General features: G+C 48.5%; 2 protein-coding genes across 3 annotated transcripts; one reads left to right on the forward strand and one right to left on the reverse strand.

The window, feature by feature from the left end:
• Window positions 1-1,492: 1,492 nt before the first annotated feature.
• On the reverse strand, window positions 1,493-2,993 carry NOP10 (NOP10 ribonucleoprotein). The gene is made up of 2 exons (XM_001165824.6): window positions 2,807-2,993; window positions 1,493-1,882 (listed from the first exon to the last, which is right to left on the reverse strand). The coding sequence occupies exons 1-2, from the start codon at window positions 2,858-2,860 to the stop codon at window positions 1,742-1,744; spliced, it is 195 nt and encodes a 64-aa protein (XP_001165824.1). The 5' UTR covers window positions 2,861-2,993; the 3' UTR covers window positions 1,493-1,741.
• A 35-nt stretch (window positions 2,994-3,028) lies between these two features.
• On the forward strand, window positions 3,029-20,196 carry NUTM1 (NUT midline carcinoma family member 1). Of its 2 annotated transcripts, XM_016927903.3 has the most exons (8): window positions 3,029-3,489; window positions 5,746-5,839; window positions 9,913-10,621; window positions 12,648-12,776; window positions 15,656-15,792; window positions 16,366-16,652; window positions 16,941-17,057; window positions 17,404-20,196. In XM_016927903.3, exons 1-8 carry the CDS (start codon window positions 3,484-3,486, stop codon window positions 19,405-19,407), a joined length of 3,483 nt encoding a protein of 1,160 aa, XP_016783392.1. In that variant the 5' UTR covers window positions 3,029-3,483; the 3' UTR covers window positions 19,408-20,196. The 2 variants fall into 2 exon arrangements, with proteins under 2 accessions (XP_016783392.1, XP_003314639.1); XM_003314591.6 differs by lacking the exon at window positions 5,746-5,839.
• Window positions 20,197-20,794: the final 598 nt, after the last annotated feature.

Raw genomic sequence — 20,794 nt, forward strand, 5'->3', positions numbered from 1 at the left:
CAAGATCCAAGAAAAGCAAAGTCTGGCCGGGCACTGTGGCTCACGCTCGTAATCCCAACACTTTAGGAGGCCAAGGCAGGAGGACAGCTTGAGCCCAGGAGTGCAACACCAGCTTGGGCAACATAGTGAGACCTCGTTTCTATAAAAAATTAAAAAATGGGGTGGACCGCTTGAGACAGGGAGGTAGAGGCTGCAATGAGTTGTGATCACATCACTGCACTCCTGCCTGGACCACAGGAGTGAGACCTGACTCAAAAAAAAAAAAAAAAAAAAAGTATTTCCAGGGCATGTCTTCATAAATCACATCTGTGCTAATTTAAGTTATATCTGCTTCTGGAATCTAGAATTTTTATCATAGAAAATAAAGATTGCAGAATTAAAATACAGACTCCACAAAGCAATTTTAAAATCCGCAGCACTAGGCCGGCCAAGGTGGCTCATGCCTGTAATCCCAGCACTTTGGGAGGCTGAGAAGGGCGGATTACTTGAGGTCAGGAGTTTGATATCAGCCTGACCAACAAGGTGAAACCTTGTTTCTACTAAAAATACAAAAATTAGCCAGGTATGGTGGTGTGCGCCTGTAGTCCTAGCTACTCGGGAGGCTGAGGCAGGAGAATAGCTTGAACCCAGGAGGCGGAGGTTGCAGTGAACCAAGATGGCGCCACTGCACTCCAGCCTGGGGTACAAGAGCAAAACTCCATCTCAAAAAAGAAAGAAAGAAAGAAAGAAAGACAGACAGACCCAGGCCAGGTGTGGTGACTCATGCCTGTAATCCCAGCACTTTGGGAGGCTGAGGTGGGTGGATCACTTGAGGTGAGGAGTTTGAGACCAGCTTGGCCGACATGGCGAAACCCTGTCACTACTAAAAGAAATACAAAAATTAGCCAGGTGTGGTGGCGTGCATCTGTAATCCCAGTTACTTGGGAAGCTGAGGCAGGAGAATTGCTTGAACCTGGGAGACGGAGGTTGTAGTCAGCCAAGGCTGCACCCCTGCACTCCAGCCTGGACAACAGATCTAGACTCTGTCTCAAAAAAAAAAAAAGAAAGGCCCACCACTAAATCAATTTGAGCTCAAAGATAAGTTAATCAGGAGAAAAATCAGACTAAACAGGTTAAGTAACTTTCTCAAAGTTATACAAAAAGCAAATACTGGTCTTCTGACTTTCAATTCACTGACTTCTGTCTATATTATGCCTATTACTTTTACAAGTACTCTTCCATTTTTAATCAAAATGTTATTTCAAGGGACAAGAAATTATGTAAGTGACAACAGGGGTATTTTTCAGTGAATGCTGACAGCTGTGAAAGTCTTAATCTTTCTTCCCCAATACCCTCCTATCATGAACAGCACATGACCACTCTTGCAACAGCAGGACTGAAGTTTTTCTTCCAAGTGGTATTGTTGCAACTCTCTGGGGTACTCTCCTTTATCATCTCCCTCCCTTTAAAAAAATATTGCCAATCCTTTCCTCCAACAACTCACAAAATAAGAGTTTTTCAAATAATTTTATCTTTAATAATCTTGTAGTAATTTAAAATATGAGAAAAAAAGTCAAATGTGTTCCCTTTATGGGTGATGCCACCATGATTGCCTCACACAAGCATGATCAATCGCCCCGAGAGACTGGATGCCAAAGAGTATGGCTGGCAAAAAGGCATCAGGGCTCACAGTCCGAAGAGTTTGGTTACGGAGTCTCCGAGGGGTAACAGGCGGCAGAAAAGACATCAGTTTAAGGGACCTTCAGAGGACAGGGCGCGGTTGCTGGGTCATGAGCACCTTGAAGCGTTTCTTGATGGTGATTCGGTGTCGAGAGTATTTGTCATCTGGGGAGAACCGAGCAGGATGGGCTGAGCAGGTCTGTTGTCCCATTGGGTCAAATTTCTGCTCCAGGAACAGAGAATGTATGTCAGTACAGGAGTGATGAAATGGGGTGGGGCCAGCGCGAAAAAGGGCAAACATGAAAACAGAAGATGCAATGGTCAACTCAAAAAGTTGTACAAATAAATAGAGAAATATAAAATTTAAAAAGGCCGAGCGCGGTGGCTCACGCCTGTAATCCTGGCACTTTGGGAGGTCGAGGCGGGAGGATGGCTTGAGGTCAGAAGTTTGAGACCAGCCTGGGCAATATGGCGAAACCTCGTCTCTACAACAAACAAACAAACAAAACCAACCAACCAAACAAAAAACCCCAAAACCAAAAATTAGCCGGGTGTGGTGGCGCACGCCTGTAGTCCCAACTACTCGGGAGGCTGAGGCAGAAGGATTGTTTGAGCCCAGGAGGCGGAGGTTGCAGTGAGCCGAGACCGCGCCTCTGCACTACAGCCTAGGCAACAAAGCGAGTCCCTGTCTTTAAAAAAAAAAAAAAAAAAAAAAGGGAAAGTGACTGCAATGGCGCTATCCCGGCTCACTGCAACCTCTGCCTCCCGGGTTTAAGCGATTCTCCTGTCTCAGCCTCCCGAGTAGCTGGGATAACAGGCGCACACCGCCATGCCCGGCTAATTTTTTGTATTTTAGTAGAAACGGAGTTTCACCGTGTTGCCCAGAATGGTCGCGAACTCCTGAGCTAAGGCAATCCACCCGCCTCGGCCTCCCAAAGTGCTAGGATTACAGGCGTGAGCCACTGCGCCCCGCCAGAATTTTTTCTTTTAATTAAAAAATGAGTCGCGCGGTCCCGGTTCTTCCCCACCTCGGTTCTGGACTTTCTGGTTCCCCGCACCCAGCTAGGTAACTCCACGTATGACCTCACCCACTCCTCCCATCTACATTTCTCGCCATGCCTATTTACACCCTGTTTTCTCTCCTCACCTTCAGCGTATAGACTCGATCTCCCTGCTCGTTGAGGTAATACTGGAGAAACATGATCGCTCATAAGCCAGCGGTCCCAATTCGGTCCACCGCTCAGTCTGCAGTGGTCCGCCCGACCGCGTCACGTGTTCGTCAATTTCCTTCCTGCATAACCGGAAGTCTCTCTCTCCTGGCACTCCGGAAAATGCAGTCAATTTTTGCCTTGTTTTCAGCTAGCCAGAAGGGGGCGCACGAGAGCAGGGCTTGGCTTGGGGCCCCACTTGCAACTTTGCAGGCTAAAACACGTGGAGTGTGCCTACTGTGTGCTAGGTACACGGCGTTAGAGGGGGGTAGGGATGGATGTGGATAGAATATTGACATATAGAAGCCTGTCTTTGTCTCAAGATACACACCCATTTCAGGAGCAGTGAGTTTTCAATGCCTGAAGAAACAAGGGCTCCAGGATTCAGAGCCCCTTTACCCTAGGGAAGAAAGAAGAGGTTTTCTTCCCTCCCCTCTTTTACATCCAGTTCCCCTGCTCCATTTCAAAGCGTTGGCGGTAAAGAATGCATGTTTAGTATCAATATTCCGTAAAGCGAAAGAGCGTAAAGTTATTTTATGAAACTGGTGAAGCATGTTTCAGCGGTCGAACCAAGATTTAAACTTAGGTCCCTACCGCAAATTCAGCGCTCTTTCTTATGGTGGTGAGTAGCTAATAATAACGTAATAAAGTGCACCTTCTAGGAGTTTTTACAATTTTTAAAAGAATATAGAAGTTCTCCTTATAAGACTCTCGTTTAAAGAAATGAAAATGAGAACCAAAATATCATTACAAAGATCATCGTTACGCCATTGTTTATGACAAAAGCATTGGAATATATATTAATTGTGTAACTAGAAAAACCTGCACTTTTTTTTTTTTTTTTTTTTAAGAATATGGTTTGGCGGGGCGCGGTGGCTCACGCCTGTAATCCCAACACTGGGAGGCTGAGGCAGGCGGATCACAGGTCAAGGGTTCGAGACCAGTCTGGCCAATCTGGCGAAACCCCGTCTCTACTAAAACTACAGAAAAATTAGCCGGGCGTGGTGGTGGGCGCCTGTAGTCCCAGCTACTTCAGAGGCTGAGGCAGGAGAATCACTTGAAGCGGGGAGGCAGAGGTTGCAGCGAGCTGAGATAGCACCACTGCACTCCAGCCTGGGTCCGTCTCAAAGAAAAAAAAAAATATGGTTTGTGGCTGGGCGCGGTGGCTCACGCCTGTAATCCCAGCACTTTGGGAGGCTGAGACGGGTGGATCACACGGTCAGGAGTTCGAGACCAGCCTGGCCAATATGGTGAAACCCCCCAAAATACAAAAATTAGCGGGGCGTGGTGGCGGGCACCTGTAGTCCCAGCTACTCGGGAGGCTGAGGCAGGAGAATCGCTTGAACCCAGGAGGCGGAGGTTGCAGTGAGCCAAGATCACGCCACTGCACTCCAGCCTGGGCGACAGAGCGAGATCCTGTCTCAAAAAAAAAAAAAAAAAAAAAAAAGAATATAGTTTGTATTTACTTGTAGTTGCATAAAAAATCTCTGCAAGTATTCACAAGAAACAGATGATACTGGTTTCCTCTGGGATAGAGAACTTAGTTGCAGGAGAAAGGGGTAAGGGGTGGGAGGCAGACTTATTGCTATGTATTTTATTATGCAGTTTGATTTTTGAACCTTGCTAATGTATTACCTGTTAAAAATTTTTTAAAGGCCGGGCACGGTGGCTCACGCCTAGTAATCCCAGCACTTTGGGAGGCTGAGGCGGGCAGATCATGAGGTCAGGAGATCGAGACTATCCTGGCTAACACAGTGAAACCCCGTCTCTACTAAAAATACAAAAAATTAGCCGGGCGTGGTAGTGGGTGCCTGTAGTCCCAGCTACTCAGGAGGGTGAGGCAGGACAATGGCGTGAACCCGGAAGGCGGAGCTTGCAGTGAGCAGAGATCACGCCACTGCACTACAGCCTGGGTGACAGAGCGAGACTTCGTTTAAAAAAAAAAAATTTAAATCTAAGTAGTTAATTTTGTTAGAAAGGAAAATGATGATTTCAGCCTTCAGATCTTATTAATGAAATACTCTTTAGAAAAGAGAAAAGATATCTCAGAGGAAGCAAGAAAGATGCCATGAGCCCCAGGGAAGGCCTTTTGGGGGAAATCCACGTTTGGATGAAGCTGTGGCTGTAGAGGATGCTCTGGGAGTTACTGGCCTGAAATAGTCGCCAGGAACCTTAGCAGATAAATTTTGTTTTTAAAATTTAAACCAAAATAATTTAACAAAAAGAAGGACTTTCTACTCTTGAAATTTTAAACTGCATGGCAGCTTTTTTATTTAGTGAGGCTTTTCAGCAAAGGGTAAGGCGTCTGTGGAGTACAGAGCCTATGTTAGTACATTGGACAGCTTTCCAAGGAAATGATATGCACACAGCAATCGAGCACCTTGGATCATCTGACAATTCGAATTTTAAACTTTAGTTCCCTTGATCCTTAAGTGTATAGACCAATGTACTCTGAATTTAGTTCAGAAAATATAGCCATCATTGAATTAAGTCAGGGGTCTACCGTCAACCTGCTGTTAATAGGAAGTCAGTTACAGAACTGGCTGGGATGGAAGGACACAAAATGAGATATGCTGGTGAAGAATCGAAGTGTAGTGAACCAAACAGTAAAACTGTAATGTGTTGGGAATCTGAGAAAGAGTTTACAAATAGCCCTAAAGAGGCAAACATCAATTGCGTTGCCAAACTGTAGTTTGAAGGGAATTCCTGGTTTCTTCATACTTACTAGAACCCTTCATGGAATATCTGTCCCCACCCTCACCCCACTTTTCCCTCTCCCCTCCCCCACAGCAGAATGCCTTGAGTTCCGTATTCTAGTTCTGTGTGATCTGATCTTTACCTTCCCTTCCTTGGATCCCTGTGCACCTACTGGAGCCAGGTTACTCTGGGTCCTGGACCTGACTGCCTCATTCTGGAGGCTTCCAGACAGCCACGGTTAGTGCCCAAACCTGAGAGGATGGCTTCAGATGGAGGTAAGTCTGCAGGTGGTGAGGAGGATTTCTGGTACCTGCTCATATCCTTTGAGACAAGCTCTCTGGGCTGACCTAAAGGAATGTGAGGTGCTACACCCCGTCAAAGGTATCACACTTGGGGAGGCTAGGGAAGGAGATTGTACCTTTAAGACTAGGGGCTGGGGAAGGAAGAGGACTTCCTTAAGGACAGATTAAGGTGTCTCTGAGGATACATGCTGAGTATAGAGAAAGGATGGCAATTAGCAACTTGATTCTCTTGAACAGGGGACACTTCTGCATGTGTTTTTGTGGTGGGAGAGAGGATCAGAGGTATGTGTCTTAGGACTGGCACAGAGAGGTTTCAAGGGGGAAGGCCCAAGTTCATCTGTCTTTTTTAGGCAACTGGAGCCTGTTCTAGGATTTTGCCACGCTTGAGCTTATGAGGGGAAGGGGATGTGGAGGATGGAGGATGGGAGGGTAAGGTGGGAAGGACCTTAGTGGGAAAAGATAATCTGTAGTTATCTGTTGCAGAGAAATGCCTTCCTGAAAACTAGGCTGGAATGTATTATAAACTGCCTCTGCTCGGGCCGGGTGCGGTGGCTCATGCCTGTAATCCCAGCACTTTGGAAGGCTGAGGCGGGTGGATCACCATGTTGGCTGGGCTGGTCTCGAACTCCTGACCTCAAGTGATCCACCTCCCTCGGCCTCCCAAAGTGCTGAGATTACAGGCGCTTGAGGCCGGGAATTCGAGACCAGCCTGACCAACGCGTGGAGAAACCCTATCTCTACTGAAAATACAAAAAAAAATTAGCCGGGCATGGTGGCACATGACTGTAATCTTAGCTACTCGGGAGGCTGAGGCAGGAGAATCACTTGAATCTGGGAGGCAGAGGTTGTGGTGAGCCAAGATCGCGTCATCGCACTCCAGCCTGGGCAACAACAGCGAAACTCAGTCTCAAAAAAAAAAACAAAAAACAAAACACAAAAAACAGCTGCGTCTGCTCAGAGCCCCACGGCTCCTTCCAGCCCTAGAGGTGGCTTTGCTCTGAGTTCAGGAAGCAGTTTTTCCTGATTCATCTGGGCCAGGGAGGTGGGTCATGACAGCCAGGATGAGAGCTGGGGCTTCACTGAGATGCTCTTAGTTTTTCTTCCTTTTATGGACCTCAGGCCTTCAGGCCCCTTTCATTGTGTTCTGTACTCAGTGGCATACCCTCAGCCCTCTGCTCTGTGGCTGAAATGAGTTTGAATCTGAGTTTGCTCATGTCCCATGGTCAGAATGCAGAAGTTGAGTGTTGTTAGTTTGCCAGTGGAATGAATATTTTTTGTAAGGGGGAGGAGATTTAAGCAGGTTATATTCTACCTTTTTTTTTTTTTTTTTGAGATGGAGTCTCACTGTGTCGCTTACGCTGGAGTGCAGTGGTGTGATGTTAGCTCACTGCAACCTCTGCCTCCAGGGTTCAAGCGATTCTCTTTCCTCAGCCTCCTGAGCAGCTGGGATACAGGCGCCCACCACCACACCCAGCTAATTTTTGTATTTTTAGTAGAGACGGGGTTTCACCATGTTGGCCAGGCTGGTCTCCAACTCCTGACCTCAAGCGCCTGTAATCTCAGCACTTTGGGAGGCCGAGGGAGGTGGATCACTTGAGGTCAGGAGTTCGAGACCAGCCTGGCCAACATGGTGAAACCCCGTCTCTACTAAAAATACAAAAATTAACTGGGCATGGTGGCGCCCGCCTGTAATCCCAGCTACTCGGGAGGCTGAGGCAGGAGAATCGCTTGAACCCGGGAGGCTGCAGAGGTTGCAGTGAGCTGAAATTGTGCCACTGCGCTCCAGCCTAGGTGACAGAGACTCTGCCTCGGAAAAGAGAAAAAAAAAAAGTCCTAGGAGACACAGGTTCTGATCAATTAAGTACACATTTGTATACTTATCCTTGGTCTTTTTGACTAGAGTCCACATAGCCCCTCCTCAGCTGGAACTGTGACAATGAAGGACTTCATTGTCCTTTCCTTAGCACCTAGCTCAGTGCCTTGTTCCTAGTGAGCCCTAAATTTCTGATATTAGGAGCTCCAAGTAGAAGGACCACAGATAGGATAGTCTGCATCGCCAAACATGTCCAGCAGTTACTTAAAGATCTGGAAACTTCTCTCCCCACACCGCCCTCCCCTCACTCATTTCCTTGTCCTTATCTAATCCTCTCTAATTATTCCTGGCTGTTATACAACAACATTTCTGGGAACCAAACATCCAATCCCCGTATCCTCTCCTGGGAACAGTACTTCTGTGAGTGGTGGCAGAGGCCACAGAGCAGCTGGGAGAAAGCAGGGTTCAGGTGGTTTGAATCTTTTGTTTGGAATAGGTGAGCATAGGAGATGTACATGTAATGCTGGGTAGAATGTGTTATGGAATATCTGAGCTTCGTGGATCCTAGAGTCACTGCTCCTGCTTATAGATTGAATCTTTCTTCTGTTGTTTTAGGTTAAGAGAGATTTATAAGAAGCAACAGGAAAAGGAAAAGGAGGAGGGAATAAGCCAGTAATATTTTTGAAAGTGCCTCATTCTCAAAGGCCTTGTGGATGCCTCGAGATGGGCTGGAACTTATCGTGGACTAGTTCCCTTACTGCACTAAGCCTGCTGTGGGCTGTTTTCTCTGCAGATCAGGTGTCAACCCAATTCTGTATCTTAGTAAACAGTCTATGGAGAGGTTGGAGAGGTCTGCCAGGAATTTTCTTAGAGAAGCACTTAGGGGACCGGGCACAGTGGCTCATGCCTATAATCCCAACACTTTAGGAGGTCGAGGCGGGTGGATTACCTGAGGTCAGGTTTTTGAGACCAGCCTGGCCAACATGGCGTAAACCCCGTATGTCCTAAAAATACAAAAATTAGCTGGATGTGGTGGTTCGTGCCTATAATCCCAGCTACTTGGGGGGCTGAGGCAGGAGAATCACTTGAACCCAGGAGGCGGAGGTTGCAGTGAGCTAAGATCGTGCTGCTGCACTCCAGAATGGGCCACAGAGCAAGACTCCATCTAAAAAAAAAAAAAAAAAAAAGCAGCACTTAGAGGCAGTGATGGCTTGGGCTTGTCTCTTCTTGGCAGATAGGGGTCTGTGTGTCTTGTTGAAAAAGAAGCAACTTCTTTAATGCAGTCATTCTCAACGAGAAGTAAGACCAAAATCACTTGGGGGACATTTGCAAACTATGCAAGTTCCCCATCCATATCCCCTCTTTCACCTGTTGAGAATCAGTGCTTTGAGTCTTCGGGTCTAAAGAAGAACTCAGATGGGGTGTGGTGGCTCACACCTGTTACCTCTGCACTTTGGAAGGCTGAGGCAGGAGGATCACTTGAGGCCTGGAGTCTGAGCCTAGCCTAGGAAACATAGCGAGACACCATCTCTACAATTTTTCTTTTTTTTTGAGACAGAGTTTTCCTTTGTCACCAAGGCTGGAGCGCAGAAGCGCAATCTCAGCTCACTGCAGCCTCAACTTCTTGGGCTCAAGCGATCCTCCCACCCCAGCCCCCCAAGTAGTTGGGACTACAGGTGCATGCCACCGCACCTGGCTTATTTTTGTATTTTTAATAGAGACAGGGTTTTGCCATGTTGCCCAGGCTGGTCTCAAACTCCTGGAGTCAAGCAATCCTTCCACCTTGGCCTCCCAAAGTGCTGGGATTACAGATATGAACCACCGTGCCCGGCCTCTACAAAAAAATTTAAAAATAAAGGAGGAATTCACCTGTAATCCCAGCACTTTGGGAGGCCGAGGCAGGCGGATCACAAGGTCAGGAGATCGAGACCAACCTGGCTAACACGGTGAAACCCCGTCTCTATTAAAAATACAAAAAATTAGCCGGGCGTGGTGGCGGGCGTCTGTAGTCCCAGCTACTCAGGAGGCTGAGGCAGGAGAATGGCATGAACCTAGGAGGCGGAGATTGCAGTGAGCCGAGATTGTGCCACTGCACTCCAGCCTGGGCGACAGAGCGAGACTCCATCTCAAAAAATAAAAATAAAAATAAAAATAAAAAAAATGGGGAATTCAGATGGCTAACTCTGGTCTTCTTTTCTCCTACTCCATTTCTTCTTTTTCTTTGTCTCAACAGCATCTGCATTGCCGGGACCGGATATGAGCATGAAACCTAGTGCCGCCCCATCTCCATCCCCTGCACTTCCCTTTCTCCCACCAACTTCTGACCCACCAGACCACCCACCCGGGGAGCCACCTCCACAGCCCATCATGCCTTCAGTATTCTCTCCAGACAACCCTCTGATGCTCTCTGCTTTCCCCAGCTCACTGTTGGTGACAGGGGATGGGGGCACTTGCCTCAGTGGGGCTGGGGCTGGCAAGGTCATTGTCAAAGTCAAGACAGAAGGGGGGTCAGCTGAGCCCTCTCAAACTCAGAGCTTTATCCTTACTCAGACTGCCCTCAATTCGACTGCCCCGGGCACTCCCTGTGGGGGCCTTGAGGGTCCTGCACCTCCATTTGTGACAGCATCTAATGTGAAGACCATTCTGCCCTCTAAGGCTGTTGGTGTCAGCCAGGAGGGTCCTCCAGGCCTTCCGCCTCAGCCTCCACCACCAGTTGCTCAACTGGTCCCCATTGTGCCCCTGGAAAAAGCTTGGCCAGGGCCACATGGGACAACCGGGGAAGGAGGTCCTGCGGCCACTCTATCCAAGCCTTCACTAGGTGACCGCTCCAAAATTTCCAAGGACGTTTATGAGAACTTCCGTCAGTGGCAGCGTTACAAAGCCTTGGCCCGGAGGCACCTATCCCAGAGTCCTGACACAGAAGCTCTTTCCTGTTTTCTTATGTAAGTGGGGAGACCGGAGATTAATTATTCTAGGGCTTTTAAATAAGGAGGACTTTGGGGTGAACATAGTAGTTTAGGCTATTTAGGACTACTTGAGGGAAGGTCATGAGGGCAAGGGAGATGCTCTGAGAACGAAAAACATATTAATAATAATAATCAGCCTCTTAACCCACTTCCTAGTTTATAACAACCTTTCAGGTGTCTTATCTTAAGTGATCCTCACCACACTGTGAGTTCAGGCAAGCCTTCCTCTGGTAATCTTCATTTACAGATAAGAAGACTGAAACCAAGGACCAGTGATTGGAACTTAGGTCTCTCACTCTAAGTGCCAGGGTCCTCCCCCCGTTCTATTTTACTACCTTTTGACATTGAGTCAGAACTATCCAAACTAGCCAGGATGAGTGCTGGACCCTGACTCAGGGCCCTGGGTGGCAGGGGGAACAGTGTGGGGCCAGGCAAAGGACTTTGTGTGTGCTGCTCCCTCTGCTCCCTCCACTCATTTTATTCAGGAGAATTCACTTTGAAATAGGGTGGTGGGTAGAGCTTGCTTAGTGGTCAAGGGCATGGCTCTACCACTCACTAGATTTGTGATCCTGGGCAGGACATTTAACATCTTTGCCCTCAGTTTTCTCAGTTAAAAAGGGGGATAACTATACCTAATTCACAGAGTTGCTGAGGAGATTAAATGGGTTAATATATGTGAAGTCCTTGGCGCAGAGAATGTTTCATTAAATGTCAACTGTTTTATTATTATCATAAAAAGGCCATCTAGAAGAGGAAAAGAACTCGCAAAAGGTCAAAACGTCCTTGCTTAAGAGCGAGTGTGTGTTTAGTCAAGGAGCCCAGGGTCCTAGGCTGTTTTGTTTACAAAACAGTCATTCCTCAGCTGGGGAACAGTCTTCCCTTCCCACCCAGACCCACTGTCCCTCTCAACTGCCCTGTGCCCTCAGCATTTTGTGTAAGCCGCTATATAACACATACCACATTTTATTGCTTTAAACAAATGTACATGGTGCTCTTCCAGTGGCTGAACTCCTAAAGGAATCCCTCTACCCCGAACTTGGAGCAAATGAATCAAGATGTTCCCCCAAAGTCCTAGATGTACAGCATCTTCAGGCTCCCTGCTTTCTCAAGGCAGATCTGAGTTCGCTCTTGGAGCCTAGCAGGCTAAATTTCAAAATCTTGAACCAGTGTGGGCTCTCAAGGTTTGCATGGGATCCATTTGCTTTGGGTCCTGGCCTGCTTGTGCTTCACACTCAGGGGCTCTGGGCAGGGTCTTCCACAAAAGGCAGTCCAGACCACTGCAACATGGGAAGCTCCTGAAATGCTCAGTTGTGGGATCCTGGGGAGCTGCAATTTGATTATAACGAGCTTCCCCAAGCGATTCTGATGCCCAATAATGTCTGAGGACTCCAAGGGAGTCAGAGAGACAAAAATGAAGCCCTTGCTTTAGGCTGGGCTCTTGATTTCTTCTGGATTAGGAAGGGCTTAAGAGCCCTCTAGAAGTGGGGGTCTAGTATTGGCATTTAACTGTCTGTGGGGAATATCTGGAAACAAAGACTGAAAAAGCAATAAATAAAAACACCACATGACCTTTAGTTAGAGATTCCTGTGGGTTAGCAAATGCCTTTAAAGAAAAAATGCAAGAGCCTTTGGACAAGGTTAAACATACTTTAGAGCAAATCCCATTCATTTAATAACGCGAGTCCTCCCTTTCTAATAATTAATTGAGGATGGCACTGTGAGAATTAGGGGTGGTAGTTGCCATTGATTTTAAAAGGTGGGGAGAAGAATTGTCTGTTTGATTTTATATTAGTTGTAAAGTTCAACAGGAAGAGGGGCGAGTATGGTAAATGAATGGATGGGAGGTTGAGCGTCTGTAAGTCTAATCAGAAGTGGGACATGACAGGCCCTAAGGGGCACAATAGATTTGATGAGGGGCAGGGGATGTGTTATTGATGTAGGTGTCAGGGCAGGTGGATGGGAGCACACTTTTAGAATGTGACTGACTCAATGGGGGTTTTAGCCCAGTGCTTCGTTCCCTGGCCCGGCTGAAGCCCACTATGACCCCGGAGGAGGGACTGCCATTGGCTGTGCAGGAGTGGGAGCGCACCAGCAACTTTGACCGGATGATCTTTTATGAGATGGCAGAAAGGTGAGTTCGATGAACCTTCATTCTCCTGAGGGAGGCTGTGTGGCTGCGAGCAGTAAGGGCCGCAGAGAGGCTTGTGTGGGGGTGATTATCAAAAGCCATATCAGGATGGGGCACAGTGGCTCACGCCTGTAATCCCACCACTTTGGGAGGCCAAGGCCGGTGGATCACCTGAGGTCAGGAGTTCGAGAACAGCCTGGCCAACATGGCGAAACCCTGTCTCTACAAAAAAAAAAAAATACAAAAATTAGCTGGGCATGGTGGCACGTGCCTGTAGTCCCATCTACTCAGGAGGCTGAGGCAGAAGAATCGTTTGAACCTGGGAGGTGGAGGTTGCTGTGAGCCGAGATCATGCCTCTGCACTCCAGCATGGGTGACAGAGCAAGACTCCATCTCAAAAAAAAAAAAAAGGGATGTTAGGCTGGGTGTGTGCTTGTAGTCCCAGCTACTCTAGAGGCTAAGGTGGGAGGATGGTTTGGGTTCAGTAGTTCAAGACCAGCCTGGACAACATAGCAAGACCTCATCACAAAAAGAAAAAAAAAGAAAGAAAAGAAAAAAAGGGACGGGAGGAGGGGTGTAGACTAGGATGGCGGTTTCCTGGATCCTTGCTTCTTCCTCCACCACCTTGACTCTTGGGTTTTTCTATCCTGTTTCCTCTTGAAAGCTCCCCCCTCACCAGATCCTGAATCTGCATAGGAGCCTTGATATTGTAGGTCTTAGGATGGGATTGGAGATTGGACCCCGATAGATATAGAAATTTCATGCTGAAAGGACCTAGCAATGAGGATGTATGCTCTACCAGGCAGGTTCTTTTCTCTTCTCATTGACTTGGTAGCAAGTGGCTATTGATACAGAACTTCAGGACCACTCCTCCATTGGAAATAGTGGCACAGAAAATCCCTTTCCGCCTTTATCCCAGGGAGGGGGCTGGTTCTGGAAGAGCCGGGGAAAGCCAGTGTCCTGGATGCCCAAAGTTGTCTCCTGGCTCTTCTTCTATTTCTCTATAATATCTTTGATTAAAAAAAAAAAAAAAAAGGCTGGGCGTGATGGCTCCGCCTGTAATCCCAGCACTTTGGGAGGCCGAGGCAGGCGGATCACCTGAGGTCGGGAGTTCGAGACCAGCCTGACTAACATGGAGAAACCCCATCTCTACTAAAAATACAAAATTAGCCAGGCGTGGTGGCACATGCCTGTAATCCGAGCTACTCAGGAGGCTGAGGCAGGAGAATCGCTTGAACCCAGGAGGCAGAGGTTGCAGTGAGCCGAGATTGTGCCATTGCACTCCAGCCTCGGCAACAAGAGCGAAACTCTGTCTCAAAAAAAGAAAGAAAGAAAGAAAAAACTCAGAAAAATGAACAAATTTTTCCAAGCTTAGCTTCCACTTACTCCCTCCCAAAACCTTTTGGACCCATGCTTCCTAGACTTACCTTTCCAAGAATCCCATCCCAGTCTCAGGACTCTGGGATCTCACATTGTTTCCTGGTAGGAACTGCCTTGAATTCTTTGTGGTTGTAGGCAGGGGCAAATGAGGTCTTGAGGAGGATCCCACTGTGAGATCCCACCAGGCTGTTGCATAGGCCTGATTAAATTAAACAAGCCTATATTGAGCACTGCTGTGTACAATCCATGAAGCTGGGTGAGATAGGTACGGAAAACAAGTGAGGCCGGGCACATTGGCTCACACCTGTAATCCCAGCATTTTGGGAGGGTGAGGCGGGCGGATCATGAAGTCAGGAGATTGAGACCATTCTGGCTAACACGGTGAAACCCCGTCTCTACTAACAATACAAAAAAAAAAAAAAAAAAAAAAAAGCCAGGCGTGGTGGCACACACATGTAGTCCCAGCTACTCAGGAGACTGAGGCAGGAGAATCACTTGAACCCGGGAGGCAGAGGTTGCAGTGAGCCGAGATTGGGCCACTGCACTTCATCCTGGGCAACAGAGTGAGACTCTGTCTCAAAAACAAAAACAAGTACTGAAAGCCCTCGCTCTGTCCAAGAGAAGTTTACAAGCTCTAGATCATTCTTAACTTTTTTTTTTTTTTTTTTTTGAGACAAAGTCTCACACTGTTGCCTGGGCTGGAGTGTAATGGCACGATCTCGGCTCACTGCAACCTCTGCCTCCTGGGTTCAAGTGATTCTCCTGCCTAAGCCTCCCGAGTAGCTGGGATTACAGGCACCCACCACCACATCAGGCTAATTTTGTGTATTTTTAGTAGAGACGGGGTTTCACTATGTTGGCCAGGCTGGTCTCGAACTCTTGACCTCATGATCCGCCCGCCTCAGCCTCCCAAAGTGCTGGAGTTACAGGCGTGAGCCACTGCGCCTGGCCTCATTCTTTACTTTTTAAAAATTTTCTTGAGGCAGGATCTCACTCTGTTGCCCAGGCTGGAGTGCAGTGGCACTGTCATGGCTCACTGCAGCCTTCACCTCTTGAGCTCAAGCGATCCTCCCACCTCAGCCCCACAATAGCTGTGACTAGACGCGCGTCATCACTCTTGGCTAATTTTTTTGGTATCTTTTGTAGAGATGGGTTTTTGCCATGTTACCCAGGTTGGTCTCAAACTCTTGGGCTCAAGCAATCTGCCCACCTCAGCCTCCCAAAGTGTTGGGTTTATAGGCATGAGCCACCCCACCTGGCTATTCATTTTCTTAAGCTTCCTAAGTTATGACTATAGGGGAAGGAACTATGTGCTGAGCTCCTGAAGTTTCCCTGGAAATACGATTAAGCCACCTGTGACCACCCTCCTGGGTGACATGACTTAGGCAGACTTTGCCCACTTGAGAGCACTTCCTTTCTTGGCCATGCTTGGCTGTGGTCTGGATTTCTGATGGGTCTGGTCTCCTTCTCAGCATTGCCTATGCCTTTCTCACCCTCTGCAGGTTCATGGAGTTTGAGGCTGAGGAGATGCAGATTCAGAACACACAGCTGATGAATGGGTCTCAGGGCCTGTCTCCTGCAACCCCTTTGAAACTTGATCCTCTAGGGCCCCTGGCCTCTGAGGTTTGCCAGCAGCCAGGTGAGGCTACCCAATTTTGACAGGAGCCGTGGGCCAAAGGCTCAAAGGGATGCGTACAGAAGCCAGTCACAGATTAGAGAAGGCATAGCCCAGGCTCTGCCACTTTCCCTCTGGAGAGTGGCATTTGATATTCCAAACAGACCACCCCATTGGAGGCTGGGTCCTCAGGTTCCTTTTGCCCTGAACTAGGTATTGATCTTGGTGAAGTAAACTGACTACTCTCACCGAGACTCTAAATTCAGCACATAATACCTCATCTGCCTAAGGAATGGGGGCTGGATTAGGGGGTTTCTTGGAATTTCAGGGATTCCAAAATTCCTCATACAGTGATTCTTAGACCCTCTAGGTCCTAAATCTCCCATGGCTGGTGCTTTTTCAGGTTGGCCCAATCCAGCCTGGAACCATTTCAATGTACCCAGATTGCTGAGCTTACAGAGCTGGGAGGCAGAAGCTGTGGTTTCTGTGCTACTTCCCATTCTCCTGTCCATCTCTTACCTTAGTGTACATTCCGAAGGAGGCAGAATCTGTGGTTTCTGTGCTACTTCCCATTCTCCTGTCCATCTCTTCCCTTAGTGTACATTCCGAAGAAGGCAGCCTCCAAGACACGGGCCCCCCGCCGGCGTCAGCGTAAAGCCCAGAGACCTCCTGCTCCTGAGGCACCCAAGGAGATCCCACCAGAAGCTGTGAAGGAGTATATTGACATCATGGAATGGCTGGTGGGGACTCACTTGGCCACTGGGGAGTCAGATGGAAAACAAGAGGAAGAAGGGCAGCAGCAGGAGGAGGAAGGGATGTATCCAGATCCAGGTCTCCTGAGCTACATCAATGAGCTGTGTTCTCAGAAGGTCTTTGTCTCCAAGGTGAGCTGGGCCTGCACATCTTGTTTCTAGCAGATCCTTGGGGTGGGTACTCCCGGGAACTAATGATCTGGGGTTTGTCCAATGTAGTAGGACTTAGGTTTTATTCTATAACTGAGTAATGTGTGTGCATGCATCATCATGAGAATGTGTGTAGCCGGTGGTGGTCAGTTTACAATACCGGAGGGGTAAGAGGGGAGAGTTGGGGGGCTCTTAGTTTCTTCTGTAAAGCCCCTTGTTTCACAGGTTACCTGCTTACAGACTTACATCACTTTTCCTTCTGTTATCCAGGTGGAGGCTGTCATTCACCCTCAATTTCTGGCAGATCTGCTGTCCCCAGAAAAACAGAGAGATCCCTTGGCCTTAATTGAGGAGCTAGAGCAAGAAGAAGGACTCACTCTTACCCAGGTAAAACTGGGGTATAGGAAATATGAGAACGAGAAGCTTGCAAGATTTTATCTAACCCTACACTGTCGTGGGTGATATGGCTCTAGAGATGAACAGCTTCAGGATTGGGCTTCAGGTGCAGAACGAGTAGGTAGAGGGCTATGGAAACACAGGAAATGAGAATGTAAGGGCTCAAAGCATGGGAATAAGGCACAAGAAGGTGGGAAAGAGCTGCAGTATCTGTCTTTGCTACCATCGCTTGAACTACTTGCTTGCCTTCCTTGCCCTGCCCAAATACCGTCTTGTGCCACCCACTCAGCCACCTCTTTCACAACCACGTATAGAACTATTTGTTCATTTCTTTCAGCTGGTCCAGAAGCGACTCATGGCCTTGGAAGAGGAGGAAGATGCAGAGGCGCCTCCAAGTTTCAGTGGCGCTCAGTTGGACTTAAGTCCTTCTGTTTCTGTTGAGGATGAAGATGGAGATGGGCGGCTTCGGCCCTCACCTGGGCTTCAGGGGGCTGGGGGCGCCGTTTGCCTGGGAAAGGTTTCTTCTTCAGGAAAACGGGCAAGAGAAGTGCATGGTGGGCAGGAGCAAGCCCTAGATAGCCCCAGAGGGATGCACAGGGATGGGAACACTCTGCCATCCCCCAGCAGCTGGGACCTGCAGCCAGAACTTGCAGCTCCACAGGGAACTCCGGGACCCTTGGGTGTGGAGAGGAGAGGGTCTGGGAAGGTTATAAACCAGGTATCTCTACATCAGGATAGCCATCTAGGAGGCGCTGGGCCTCCTGGGCACTGCCTGGTGGCTGATAGGACTTCAGAGGCTCTGCTCCTTTGTTGGCAGGAAGGCTTCCAGCCTGAGAGCACTCCCAGTTTGGATGCTGGACTTGCAGAGCTGGCTCCTCTGCAAGGACAAGGGTTAGAAAAGCAAGTCCTGGGATTGCAGAAAGGACAACAAACAGGGGGTCGTGGAGTGCTTCCTCAAGGGAAGGAGCCTTTAGCAGTGCCCCGGGAAGGCTCTTCAGGAGCCATGTGGGGAGATGACAGAGGCACCCCCATGGCTCAGAGTTATGATCAGAATCCTTCCCCTAGAGCAGCTGGGGAGAGGGACGATGTCTGTCTCAGCCCAGGACTTTGGCTGAGCAGTGAGATGGATGCTGTAGGCTTGGAGCTGCCTGTACAAATAGAGGAGATCATAGAGAGCTTCCAAGTTGAGAAGTGTGTAACTGAGTATCAGGAAGGCTGCCAGGGACTGGGCTCCAGGGGCAACATTTCCCTGGGTCCTGGAGAAACCCTAGTACCTGGGGATACAGAGAGCAGTGTGATTCCCTGTGGAGGCACAGTTGCGGCAGCTGCCCTAGAAAAAAGAAACTATTGCAGCTTGCCAGGACCTTTGAGGGCCAACAGCCCACCCTTGAGGTCCAAAGAAAATCAAGAACAGAGCTGTGAAACCGTAGGGCATCCCAGTGATCTGTGGGCAGAAGGTTGCTTCCCATTGCTGGAAAGTGGTGATTCCACACTGGGGTCTTCCAAAGAAACCCTTCCACCCACATGCCAAGGCAATCTCCTTATCATGGGGACTGAGGATGCCTCCTCCTTGCCTGAAGCCAGTCAAGAGGCAGGGAGCAGAGGCAATTCCTTTTCTCCTCTGTTGGAAACCATAGAACCGGTCAACATACTAGATGTTAAAGATGACTGTGGCCTCCAACTAAGGGTCAGCGAGGACACCTGCCCACTGAATGTTCATTCTTATGACCCCCAAGGAGAAGGCAGGGTGGATCCTGATCTGTCCAAGCCTAAAAACCTTGCTCCTTTACAAGAGAGTCAGGAGTCATACACAACTGGGACTCCCAAAGCAACATCTTCTCACCAGGGCCTTGGAAGCACTTTGCCTAGAAGGGGAACCAGGGATGCCATAGTTCCGAGAGAAACTTCTGTTAGTAAAACACACAGGTCAGCAGACAGGGCCAAAGGAAAGGAGAAAAAGAAAAAGGAAGCAGAGGAAGACGATGAGGAACTCTCCAACTTTGCTTACCTCTTGGCCTCTAAACTTAGCCTCTCACCAAGGGAGCATCCCCTCAGTCCTCACCATGCCTCAGGAGGTCAGGGCAGCCAGAGAGCATCCCACCTGCTCCCTGCTGGAGCAAAAGGCCCCAGCAAACTTCCATATCCTGTTGCCAAGTCTGGGAAGCGAGCTCTAGCTGGAGGTCCAGCCCCTACTGAAAAGAGATCCCACTCAGGAGCTCAACTTGGGGTCCCCAGGGAGAAACCCCTAGCTCTGGAAGTAGTTCGACCCTCACAGCCTCGTAAAAGGCGGTGTGACAGTTTTGTCACGGGCAGAAGGAAGAAACGACGTCGTAGCCAGTAGGGAGCAGCGGGACCATCTGACCCCACTTGCCAGTCCCTAAAGGTGGGTGCCCCAGAGTAGATTCCACCCCTGCTGCCCACCAATGGAGAATCCCCATGTTGAATCTCATCCCAATGTTGTTTTGTTGTTCTGCAAAAGTGGCAAGCATGGAGAGAGAGGTCAGACTGGCTAGGCTGCAGGGGGAATTACCTTTGGAAGGAGCTATATAGAAAAAAAATGAATAAAGTGTTTTTGTTGGAAAATGCTCTCAGAGTGCCCTTTTTCTGTACTCGTGTCTTTGCTGCTAGATAGGGTTAAGATGCTATGAAGAGAGGCTGTAGGGGTAGTCTTAGAGTCTACAAATCCATAAATCTTGTCTCCAGCCTTATCTTGGCTCCCTGCAGCCTCCTCCTGGCAACAGACTGGCTCTCAGGCTGTGATAAGTCTCCAAACTGAGGAATCTCCAATGATCACATTATACATCCCCTCTTCACAAGCCTGGACTTGGTGTCAGGAAGGCTTATCTGGGCATCTTATAATTATCTGCCTCCCTTGAAGTCTATAGATAGAAAGATGCTTTTCTACCTGTTAGAGCTCTGAGATAGAGATCTAATTTTCTTTCTTCTTTTTTTGAGAGAGGGTCTCGTTCTGTAGCCTAAGCTACAGAGTGCAGTGGCATAACGATGGCTTATTGCAGCCTCAACCTCCTGGGCTTAGACAATCCTCCCAGCTTAGCCTCCCAAGTAGCTGGGACTACAGGTGTGCACCAGCATGTCCAGCTAATTTTTCTATTTTTTTTTTTTTTTTGTAGAGGTGGGGTTTCACCACAGCATCCAGGCTGGTCTTGAACTCCTGGCCTCAAGCCATCTGCCTGCCCCAACCTCCCCAAGTGCTGGGATTACAGGCATGAGCTACCATGCCCAGCCTAATTTTCTAATTGTCCATAATTGTGTCTCTAGGGGGCCTTGTTTTCTTCCTTGAAAAGAGGCTGAACAGAAAGGACTTCAGTGTCCTTACTCATCTTGTGTCAGAGAAACCCTCCTGTGTAGCTGGTCTGACCTGCAGGGAGGAGGCCGGTTCCTTACTGACACAGCTCCTTGCTTCCACTAGGGGCGATGGAATCGAGTCTCAGTAGGATTATTAAATATGGAATGGTAGCAAGCTATTTTTTAATCTTTAATGAGGACAGAGCAAGAGGGAATGGGCTGAAAAGAGGTTCACGAAGAAGTCTGTTAAAATGTACATATAGGAGACGACAGCAGGAGGGAGGATATGGAACCTCAGTATGATTTCTGTGCAGGAAAGAGCCCTGTCCAAAGAGGAAGATTCATCCAGCTATGGCCAAGAGGACGAACCTTGGAAACATTTGGGATTTTCCAACGGGTGTCCTACAACCATTCATCCCTTT

Source organism: Pan troglodytes, chromosome 16 (assembly GCF_028858775.2).
Source record: "Pan troglodytes isolate AG18354 chromosome 16, NHGRI_mPanTro3-v2.0_pri, whole genome shotgun sequence".
NCBI lineage: Eukaryota > Metazoa > Chordata > Mammalia > Primates > Hominidae > Pan > Pan troglodytes.

Coding starts and splice junctions, on each gene's coding strand:
- NOP10 (XM_001165824.6), bottom strand. CDS start 2,860: ATGTTTCTCCAGTATTACCTCAACGAGCAGGGAGATCGAGTCTATACG. Junction 1,883..2,806: donor ATCGAGTCTATACGCTGAAG/GTGAGGAGAGAA, acceptor TTCCTGGAGCAG/AAATTTGACCCAATGGGACA.
- NUTM1 (XM_016927903.3), top strand. Junction 15,793..16,365: donor TGAGGTTTGCCAGCAGCCAG/GTGAGGCTACCC, acceptor CTCTTCCCTTAG/TGTACATTCCGAAGAAGGCA. Junction 17,058..17,403: donor AAGGACTCACTCTTACCCAG/GTAAAACTGGGG, acceptor CATTTCTTTCAG/CTGGTCCAGAAGCGACTCAT.